The sequence below is a fragment of the Nilaparvata lugens genome, chromosome 1, assembly GCF_014356525.2.
Source record: "Nilaparvata lugens isolate BPH chromosome 1, ASM1435652v1, whole genome shotgun sequence".
Classification (NCBI taxonomy): domain Eukaryota; kingdom Metazoa; phylum Arthropoda; class Insecta; order Hemiptera; family Delphacidae; genus Nilaparvata; species Nilaparvata lugens.
Window position 1 is genome coordinate 83,519,949 of NC_052504.1, and position 11,713 is coordinate 83,531,661.

The 11,713-nt window shown below is 33.4% G+C and overlaps 1 protein-coding gene across 1 annotated transcript; it reads right to left on the reverse strand.

The window, feature by feature from the left end:
• Positions 1-2,133: 2,133 nt before the first annotated feature.
• Positions 2,134-7,350, reverse strand: LOC111058403 (60S ribosomal protein L11). The gene is made up of 5 exons (XM_039445578.1): positions 7,209-7,350; positions 6,350-6,511; positions 5,408-5,557; positions 4,161-4,308; positions 2,134-2,304 (listed from the first exon to the last, which is right to left on the reverse strand). Exons 1-5 carry the CDS (start codon positions 7,212-7,214, stop codon positions 2,177-2,179), a joined length of 594 nt encoding a protein of 197 aa, XP_039301512.1. The 5' UTR covers positions 7,215-7,350; the 3' UTR covers positions 2,134-2,176.
• Positions 7,351-11,713: the final 4,363 nt, after the last annotated feature.

Here is an 11,713-nt window from a genome sequence, read left to right on the forward strand (position 1 = left end):
GGTGACACCTTGACGCCAGCGTGCAATGTGTCATGTTGACGTGAGCGATCCCCGTCTACTTGCACCACCATGACTAGTTGGCACCTTTGGTCCAGTAGTCGGGGAGACAACTTGACGGTAGTGGTATATTTTTACAAGGGTACAAGTAGTCGGGGTGACACCTAGACGGCGACCCGATCGAACTATAACGCTGTACTTGAGGACTTATTAAAACAAAGTTTTAATTATAATCCATAAAAATGAAAGTATATTTTTGATTCACCTCTTATAGAGTAAATCAATTTTTATTCAGGGTGGCTACTCATTTTAAAATAGAAAATTCATGAGTAATTCCCGGTTTTCCAGAGTAAAATTTCAGATTTTCCAGGTAAGAGTATCCGCTGTATTTGTGGAACAAGATGCATTCGTAAATAATTTATTATGGAAATCTTCAGTTTGATCTTCCATGACGAATTGCGAATTTAAATTTCTAAATACAGTCGAACCTCCACTTAACGAAATCCTCTACACAACGAATTTTCATCTGGTCCCATGACATTTTTGAGTTTTGGCGGCTATTTAACGTATTTCGGACCTCTCAACAACAAAGTTTTCTCTTGACTTCAACATACAAAGTGTAGTGTGTATAGGAAGCAGACGGTTATTTTCAAGGAATTGTTTAGTTTCAGCAGAAAGGTCAATAGACTAAAAATAATGGCAATTCAGGTAGGAAGAAGATAGGGTGGTAGACAGTCAATAGAGGGTGAAACACATGTCGGAAATTGAATGCAAGTTACTGGAAATTGAATTCCAAGAACTTGTCATTATTGTAGACCAGGCAGGTGAACGACTGGACTTCCCCATTCTTGCTTTTGTCACACATTTCAATCCTTTAAACTGACTATGATGATGATAGCTGTGACGAACCTGAGGAGAAGAATCCTTCACATCAAAAAGTTCTAAAGGCTTTCAAAATTATCAGGCAAGGATTAAAACTGAAAAATAGTGTACCAGACATGTCTGCAAATGCAAAATAAGGCCGAAAATTACTCACTTTTTTCAGATATAAAACATTAAAAAATAGGAAAGTTGAGTTATTATAGTAAAGTTATTGACAAAATAACCATATTTTGCGTTCCATCTAATAGTAGTGTAGAGTTAAAAAATATTGCTACAGAGTATGTACTTTGATTAAACTCTACTAATAGTACAAATCAAGCTTTCTGAAAATAAATTGGTGAGTTTACTTATTACATTTTATAAATATTCAAAAAACATGTTTTTCTATTCTAAACTGCATGAATTTTCAGATTTCCATATTAATATTAGTCTAATAGGTACCCTACCTACGTTCGCGATATGTTCTATGTACCATATTCATTTATTTACCGCCGTGATACGATATTATAAGATCCATAGGATCGTGGCAGTTTTCTTGAAGAACCTCTCTGCAGCGAATTTTTTCTCGGGATAATCGACTTCGTTATACAGAGGTTCGACTGTCTATTGATAATTTTTGACACTACAGTCTATTTTTGTAAGGAATTAGTACGTTCTTTAAACTACTCATGTGTGTGGAGTGCTTTCGGACAGGGTCCATTTTCAAAACTTAGTGAGTAGTTAAAAAACAAAATTCACAAAAATAGACTACAGTGTCAAAGTTATCAACACATTTGAATATTTATTATGTATACTTTTATTAGACATACTTTTTACGGTATTTTTCCCGGTTGGTGAAATCATGAGGAATTCAAGGTTCTCCCGGTAAGTGGCCACCCTGTTATTTTTTATTTCAATTAAAATGATTTCCAAGCAGTTGGAAAAATAGAAAACGGAAGTAGTAGGGTATGTTTCACGAGTGACATCGCCTGTCAGGCGTGTGAAGCAGTTGCAACTTGAAACGAGAAAAAATTGCAAATATCATACTTCAATATTAGCATACTGACCATTTTTACATTACTCATTTGACAGCACAATCATAATTATAGCAATTAATCAGACAATAAAAAATTCTTCAATATACATCATAATACCACAAAATAATTTCCACCTTATATTGCATCGTCAATTATTCAAGGCCCTTCTTCTTGTTTCAATTTAGTTAAATTGAATAATAATTTGTCACTGAGGAATTCTAAGGAATGAAATGATGAATTAGATTTATAGAAACAGGCTTTTAATTACAACAAAAAGACAGTTACTTCTTTCCAGGAAGAATTATTCCGTCGTACTTCTGTTGAAACCATTTCATAGCGTCTTCCTTGGTTAACCTGTGCTGGAATCCAACCTGCCCTGTCTTCCTGCGCCTGTGGGCAACATTGAAACCTGCAACGCAAAGCAACACATCATTATAGAAACGCCAGTCAAGTAATGATTATTTCATATCCAAACATAACATTTCATATAACAAAATGAAGGGAAAGTAGGCATTGAAATCACACATTGAAAACGTTTTGATAAACATTAATAATATTGAATTTCAAACTAATAACTGTTATAACTAATACTTGTACTAGCAATATTGTACAACAGTTCTAAAAAATGAACCATCGGTTGCAAAGCTAGAGTTCATTTAGCACTCCATTAAAAATATTAAGAGGTGAAATCCCATTCAGTGAGAGACTCATCTCCATGCCTGGATGCAAAAATATATCAGAGCTCAGAGCATTAATATAATAATTAAATTTTTTAATCAATGAGTATATTCACATTTTTACCACCTTCTACAACTAATATAATTCTTCCACTCACAAGTTTACGCAGATTGTGTTTTGATCGTATTAGAACTAATCAACACCAACAGAATTAACCGTTATCTGTTATAATATGGTTAACATGTTTTAGTGGTAAATGTACTGGCAATATTGTACAACAGTCTTTCACGAATAAACTATTGGTTGCAAAGCCAGACTTGATTTTGCACACCATTCAGAATTGAAGAGATGATATCCTATTTATTAAAAGATTCAACTCCATGCCTGGGTGCTAAATAGAATTATTTCTGTCATATTATTTATAAATAAATGTCTTACTTCATTTGTCAATAGAAAAATTAAGTAAGGCTTTAATTTATTATAGTTTTTCAAACGAATATTAGGAATCTTTGTAGGCCAGGATAGCCGAGACGACCAAGGCGTTGCACCCTTCAGTCTGCTAGTGCTACCTGGTCGCGGGTTCGAACCCCGCCGAATCCCATAGAATAGGCATGGATGTTTGATCATCTCATCAAATCACCCTCGCTCTTCCCATTACAAAAAAGGTCATGTGGGCATCATCCGCAAAAAAACTATTCAATGTTTTGAAAACTTATTAGGTAACAATAATAATTATCAATTCTGTACAGATTTTAAGTTTCCTATAAAGGAATAATCTGCAGAATAATGATTTAACAAATAGTTGGTATTAGTTTTGTACTGGCAATATTGTACAACAATCCTCAACAAGTGAACTATTGGTTGCAAAGCCAAAGTTAATCTAGCACTACATTATAATTTGAGAGTTAAAATCTCATTAAGCAAGATTCAACTCCATGCCAGAGTGCAAATATGATATTCTTCAACGTGCACATGAATAGATAATTCATGAGGCATCAATATTTGAATGTTCATATCAAAATTACCTTTATAACATACAAGTGGTTTTCTAAAATTCATCAAATCATTGAGACTTATCCAAATTATAAATAGAACGAAAGTAGATTAATGTAGGTCTAATTGTTATAATTTTATAAATGAAATGAAAATAGCTCAAATTGATTGTTATTATAGCACAATCATAAGATTACAGTTCATTAAATTATTTACAATATCAATTTACTAAAGAAAACGTATATACATACTCCCGTATGCTTATTTAATATCTAAAGGTGCGTACAGATTTACGCGCCGCGAACATGAGCAATTCACTTTTAATCAACTGATGCCAAGCTTTTTATATCTGTATCTTACCGTTTCTGTAAAAATACAGATATATCAGCTGATTAAAAATGAATTGCTCATGTTAGCGGCGCGTATATCTGTACGCACCTTTAAACTGAACTTTGTAATGAAATAATTGATGTACTGGTAATAATGTACAAAAACCAGCATTAAAAAAGGAACTATTGGTTGCAAAAGCCACATTCTTTCTACAAACAGCACTTGAATTCTGAAATAATTATTAAATAAAAGTACTGCACTCACCGGGACGACCGAGAACAACGTAGAAGTCAAGACCGTAGATACCGATGCTGGGATCGTACTTGATTCCCAAGTCAATGTGTTCTTGGATACCGAATCCAAAGTTACCGGTGCACGAGAAGTTGTCTCTTCTCAACTCATATTCTCTGACCTGCAAGATTAAACAAATATAATGAAGAATCGCATCAACAATCCAAAAAGACTAAAATAATATTAATCTAAACAAAATGTTGTTTAAAGCGTCAATAGAATACCGGGCCTATTAATCAGGTATCCTTAAACTATCTGTAAACATTCATAGCTGTCCTTTTAGACATATTGAATAGCTTATATTAGAATATGTTCTATACGAAACAAAACATATTCAGCATACTATTCACAATCAGAAAATATAATTGTATTGACAATGTTGTACAACAGCCCTAAAAATAAGAACCATTGGTTGCAGAGTCAAATTTACTGTAGCACTCATTAAATTAATAAGAGAGTAACATCAAATTTTGCATAGATGTGGTGGAGCTCCTGGAATTTCTACAGATATGTGACTCGTGGCAGTTGATAGAGCTTACCAATGATTATTTTAGGTATAAATTTGATAAAAATCGTTGGAGCCGTTTTCGAGAAAATCGCGGAAAACCCTATTTTTGACAACATTTTTGCCATTTTAGCCGCCATCTTGAATTGCATTAGATAGAAATTGTTCGTGTCGTATCCTTATATTGTAAGGACCTTAAGTTCCAAATTTCAAGTCATTCCGTTAATTGGGAGATGAGATATCGTGTACACAGACACACACACACATACAGACCAATACCCAAAAAAAAAAACTTTTTTGGACTCACGGGACCTTGAAACGTATAGAAATTTAGAAATTGGGGTACCTTAATTTTTTTCGGAAAGCAATACTTTCCTTACCTATGGTAATAGGGCAAGGAAAGTAAAATTGGTAACTTTGGTAGCGAATAAATATTAATCTCAGGATTTAATTATCGGTCTCCATTGTTCAAATAAGATAAATTTATCAATATCAATTGAGTACTTAGTTCTCTAGTAGGAGACTCGTTATAACAAGCAGATATTGTCGATTTCATAAAAAAGCGACACATAACGTAACCTTCATTTGGACTGTCGTGGAAATTAGAAGATTGTCAGTTTTCGGCATGAGCCGAACTTGTCTCAAGTAAAAAACTGTAAACATTGAAATAGATTAATATTAAGTAATTATTCGAGTAGGTGAAAATGTTTCTGACCTTGAGGCCTCGTTCAAGGATTTCCTCAGCCTTGGCGCCCCTGACAGTGCAGTGGACAGCGATCTTTTCGTTACGCCTGATACCGAAAGAACGCACAGTGTAGCGAGCTTTCGAGAACACAGGCTGCTGACCAGTAAGCTGTTCCAGCACCTAAACAAAAAGTCATCAACTTTATAAATACAATGCCTCTTAATAATTAAAAGAATGATTCAATCTATTAAGCTGCGTACAGATTTGAGCGCCAAGAACAGGCACAATTTACTTTTCATCAGCTGATTAAAAGGAGGTTATTTCCACGGTATATAGAAGAAGATAGATACCGTGGTTATTTCTACATCCTACAAAAGTAAAATGCGTTCGACATTATTGACTTGAGTTGCATAAGAAACAATCAAATTAATAATATTTTAAAGACCAACATATTGATTGCTACAGGTTGATTACAGATTTCATGCCAAGCACCCTAATAATAATGAATTTATTGAAATCTAGTTCAAACAAGTTGATAGAATAAATTACTTTATTTTTTATGTTGTTCAAAACAAATTAAAAAAAAATATATCCTAATAAATCAAATTAGTTTTCTATCATGCAAGCCAAATAATTCCCAATAATCATCATAAACTATACTTGGATAATTGAAGTAAATAATATTTCTAGAGATTAATTTTTATGTAATGTAGGAAACAATAAGAATAAATCTTAGTGTGTGATCACATAGGATGCGTATATGGGCAAGTTCAACTTTGTTATACATGACCTAGGTTGCAGATGAGAAACTTAATCTGAAAAGAACAATAGGAACACTCACACTGAATGTGAGCAGCTACAAACAAGTCAAAACGTGTTTCAATCACACTTTTCAAATTTTGTTTTTTGGCACTTGCACATATAAGTATTTAATGTGATCACTCCCTCAAGATAAAATTTAATTCAAGTTACCTTGGCGGCCCTGGTAAGCCTATCACCAGATTCACCAACACAGATGTTCAGACACAGTTTACGAATTCTCACATCCCGCATAACATTCTTAGTTTTATCCTTGGGCTCCTTCTTAGGAGCTGTCTTCTTTCCCTTCTTTGCGGGATCAGCTTTCTTCTTTTCCTATAAATGATAAAAATATTTATATTTTTGAAACACTGCATTGAAAAAAAAACAATTAATTAAAGTCCAACAGGCTAATAATTAGCTAAGTGAGCTAAAAAATAATTCTTCTTCAAGTTGGCTCTCTCAAAAAATCTAAACTACAATTGTGAGTAGCTACAGGCGGAGTACCTATAACTACTGCAGATGACGCTTTGATGGTAAATAATAAACTTCAGTTTCAAGTAAATAAATGTATAAATTATAATACAGTTTACAAATGGAATATATAAAGAGTTCAGGTATTTAAGACAGGTAGTCTGATATAAGAGTGTAATTTGTGAAATAATCTAAAAAATTTAACCTATCAGTGCAAACCTAAAATGAAACTAAATGTTGCTTGTAAAAAAATATTTGATAATGTCAGAAATGTCGATATGAAAATATTTTAGGCCAATCATTGTTTAATTCATGTAATTATTATTTGCGTGGAGCAAATTATAATAAATTAAAAACTGAGTATGGATTTTCAAGAATGGTGAAAGTTAGGTTATGTTCAGTGGGTTGATTTGATGAACTCATGACATAAACTAGGTAAATGAATTCTCTTGTTCTAAAAGAGTCAATTAAAATGGATAAACTAAAAATTTAGAAGAAATAATAAGAAAATATCTTTATAATTTTAGATGCAAATCGATAAAATTATAAAAGTACTTACAACCATGTTTGACTATTACACCGAACGAAGACGTAAACTGGGAAAAGGAAACACTCAACTACAAGTTTGTCGGTCTCTCAAGTTTGTGTTTCTGTAGTGAGAATGTCAAAATGGCAAATTATCATAAATAAGAATAAAATTCACTTTTGAAAACATTTTTATTGGAATAATTATTGGTTACTTGTTTTTTTCTCATTTAAAGATGAATCTCAATGATTTTTATTAAGTAGATTCAACTCAAGCTGTGTTGGCTAACTTGTGGCGCCTATTTTGAAGTTCAGGTTATTTTTTATTGTTATCGTGTTCGTGGCAGAAACTCCGGTTACAGCCTAATGGGATTTACTTTAATGGAAAATGTCGATATTATTTGGGAATGCTGAATGTTTAATCTACCTAATTTGTTCATCTTTGCCTGTCAACTAGTCTATTTATTATATCTCATCAAATTGGACAGTGACAGCCTTATACCTTTTGAGTGCGTGGACTCCTTATCTTACATTCAAACATTTTGAACATACGCATCTCTCATTCAACTTTTCATTTAAAGTTAATCAACCTATCTTATCGATGAATCAAAAATAACAGCTAAAATATTATCGTTTCAATTATTAACAACTAGCCGTCAGGCTCGCTTCGCTCGCCGTATCCGTCTAGCCAGGGGGCTCCGCCCCCTGGACCCCCCCGCTGAATCGTCCAAAAATGAGATCAGCGGGCTCACTTCGCTCGCCTGAATTTTTCATTTGAGCATGCTTCATTCCATCAGAAAGTTGAAAACGCAGAAAAGCTGAGAAAAACGTTGGAAAAACGCTGATTTTGGGCGTATCTATCTTTGATTAAATATTAAAGTCACCTCATCACAAAATTTTTAGACCCTAGCTAAACCTCTGTACCAAATTTGAAAATTTTCTGTTTATTACTTGATGAAATAACTGAGAAAACGCAAAAAAAGCTAATTTTGAGTGTATGTTTGGCGTTATTTCAAATTCCTTCTAACAAAACATAATTATTACACCCTATAGCTGAGCTTCTGTAGTAAATTTGAACATTTTCTGTTCATTTGCTCTCGATAAAGCTGAGAAAGCGCAAAAAAAAAAACGCAGATTTTGGGCGTATCTTTGGCGTTATTTCAAATTCCTTCAACACAACATTATTACACCCTAGCTTAACTTCTGTACTAAATTTGAAAATTTTCTGTTCATTTGTTCTCGATAAAGCTGAGAAAACGCTGGGAAACGCAGATTTTGGGCGTATCTTTGGAATTTTTTTTAAATCCGTTCTTAGTGCGCCTGTAAAGGGCCAACTGAGCATACCTACCAAATTTGAACGTTTTTGGTCCGGTAGATTTTTAGTTCTGCGAGTGAGTGAGTCAGTCAGTGAATGCCATTTCGCTTTTATATATATATATATATATATATATATATATATATATATATATATATATATATATATATATAGATGATCAGCAACACATCAATTTGTATAAGTTTCAATAACTTACAAGCCACTCTGCACGTGTTTGGATCGTAGAGATTTTCTATCATTCATTTCTAACTAAATGAATCAAAAGAAATTCAGAATGCCCAATACACTGATCATTAGAGCTACCTATTTTTCTCATGTAATATTGTTTACTTTTATAACTCCTCAAGCCGCAACCTCCGATAAGCGGTAAGTAACCAACATCACCTATTTTATATTATAGTTTCAGACCTTGATGTATATCTATCAGCTTTTTAATGGCTATGAAGTTTCTTTTAAATATGTTCAATTAATGGCGAGCTGTTGTTTTCAATGTAACGTATTCAGATAACATCTAATATATATATATATAATAATAATAAAGGAAAGAATTAGTTTATACATACAGCCATACAAGCTAGGAAATTCACGAATGACGCATCATTAAGTCTGACCTACAGTACCTACTATAGTGAGGTCCACGTTATAATGACAGTGGATAAAGATAGAAGAATAGCGATGCCGATTTTCTGCATTAATTAATCATATTTCTACACTGTCAAAAACATAATTGGCACCGTTGTGGACCTAGAAAAGGATAGTACCACCGGCTTTTTCGAATGATAGACAAGGATAGCAAAACCAAAGTTGATCAATTACTGTCATTATAACGTGAACCTCACTATAGACTAGACTGATTAACTTGAAATTTGGCATGAAGATTCTTAATTTACCGAGGATGTTTATAGGCCTATTTTAAATTGTTCAGTAGGTCAAGTTTTTAATCAAATTCTTGCGGAGCATGGGTTACCTACTAGTCCAAAATAATACATTCACTGTGGCATCAAACCACAGTAATTCTTGCTACTGGACAAAGCCCTGCGATCTTCTAGTGATCGACTTGATTGCAACACCAGAAGTCGACTAAATAAAGGCCTTCCGCGACATAGGCTCCAGAAATTCATCAAGTACACTCCAAATTATGCTGCAACATCCTGCCAAAAACTCGATACACTCCTCCGCGCTTCCTCAAGTTGCTGAAACAGTATTTCTTGAAGAGACCATAATACATCATAGTGGAATTCATAGGGGAAACATTACAACACCAGAGGATATTGAGTTCACCTTCTGAAATTGATGACGATTCCCCGATCCATGGACCGTGACGAAGACACAGGAAGTAAGTGATTTTTTTATTTATTATTAATAAATTATTTCTACAGTACTAAGAAGTAGTTCAACCATTTGAAATCCTGATTCAGAATGATTTAAAAGTATTTCTTCAAAAATTATCTTTGTTTTATAAAATTGAGTTTTTGTTCGCGTACAAAAATGTAAAACCTTTTTTTGAATGCATGTAATGATCTAACATAGTTTTTAGTAATATGTCAAACGAGATAGTTAAATACATAATCAACAAAACGTAGTGTACTGAATCGTTATTCTAACATTTTCAAAGCTAATACTACTGAATTAAATTTAAAAATTACCGCAGATTTTAACGAGAGGAAATATGTTGGGTGGACAATGCTTAGCATGTTCAAAATTCGTGTGAAAGTATGGTTGCGAATAAATACTCTTCACTTGAAATTAGTTCTTACAGAGCTCTCAGCCTATATCTCTCTGCCTGTCTCAACGATATGATCTCTCACAGATCTGAATAATTTTTATTACCTTAGGTAAGGAAAGTAGGCCTATTGCTTTCCGAAAAAAATTAAGGTAACCTAATTTCTAAATTTCTATAAGTTTCAAGGTCCCCTGAGTCCAAAAAAGTGGTTTTTGGGTATTGGTCTGTATGTGTCCGTGTACATCTCATCTCCCAATTAACGAAATGACTTAAAATTTGGAACTTAAGGTCCTTACAATATAAGGATCCGACACGAACAATTTCGATTAAATGCCATCCAAGATGGCGGCTAAAATAGCAAAAATGTTGTCAAAAACAGGATTTTTCGCGATTTTCTCAAATACGGCTCCAACGATTTTGATCAAATTTATACCTAAAATAGTCATTGATAAGCTCTATCAACTGCCACAAGTCCCATATCTGTAAAAATTTCAGGAGCTCCGCCCCATCAATGCAAAGTGAGATTTTAGATTCCCAATTATCAGGCTTCAGATACAATTTAAACAAAAATTTCAAGTGGAAAAGATTAAGCATAAAAATCTCTACAATTAATGTTCAGTAACATTTTCACCTAAAATTGAAAATAAGCTCGAAGTTAGAGAAAATAAGATTATTCAATTGCAAACTGTTGATTCTATTAAATCATTCACTATTAAGTTAGAGAAAATAAGATTATTCAATTGCAAACTGTTGATTCTATTAAATCATTCACTATGAAGAGTTAGCAGACTTCGTGTGTCTCCAGCGTTATTGTTCTGTCACCAGCTGGCAGATCTTTGAATAGTAGACTCTTGAGATGTGCGTGAACACTAGAGTCAGGTGATCAATTTTCATAACGGCATGGTAAGTTGTGTGAGTGCGCCACACCAGATTTTTAATACATTGATTTAGATTAAAAATTACTAGGAAAAATAGAAGTATTGAATAAATTGAAAAAATCTGGTGTGGTACACTCACACAACTTTCCTTGCTCATATTTGAAACTACGATCAGACTTCTGTATATGGTGTATATATAATTGTTTTCAAAGTACTTTTTCTTTGTGTGAATGTGAAATTCGATGATTTTTTTAGTCGTCATTTTTTTAAAGTCGTCAAAACAGCTGTTCTACAGATGAAATATCTCGACTATGTGTTCTTTTTATGAACTGCGCTACCTACCTACCTCATGCACGAGAAGGAGGTTACTAAGTCCATTTCCCAAGGATGGGGTGGACCCCCCATTGGTTTCCCAGAAAGGAAACTCATGCCAGTTGATAGAGCTGATAAATAACTATACAGGGTATGAATTTGAAAAAAATCGGTCAAGTTATTTTTGAGAAATCGTGAAAAACATGGTTTTTCAGTAATTATCCGCCATTTTTCTCAAGAATATTACGGAGCTCCTGCAATTTTCCAAGGAAAGAACTCATGTCATTTGA

What these genes read in the sequence shown, in the direction of transcription:
- LOC111058403 (XM_039445578.1), bottom strand. An exon ending in GGCTTACCAGGGCCGCCAAG is followed by an intron (nt 5,558 to 6,349) that starts GTAACTTGAATT and finishes CTTTTTGTTTAG; the next exon opens with GTGCTGGAACAGCTTACTGG. An exon ending in CGTTGTTCTCGGTCGTCCCG is followed by an intron (nt 2,305 to 4,160) that starts GTGAGTGCAGTA and finishes TTTGCGTTGCAG; the next exon opens with GTTTCAATGTTGCCCACAGG.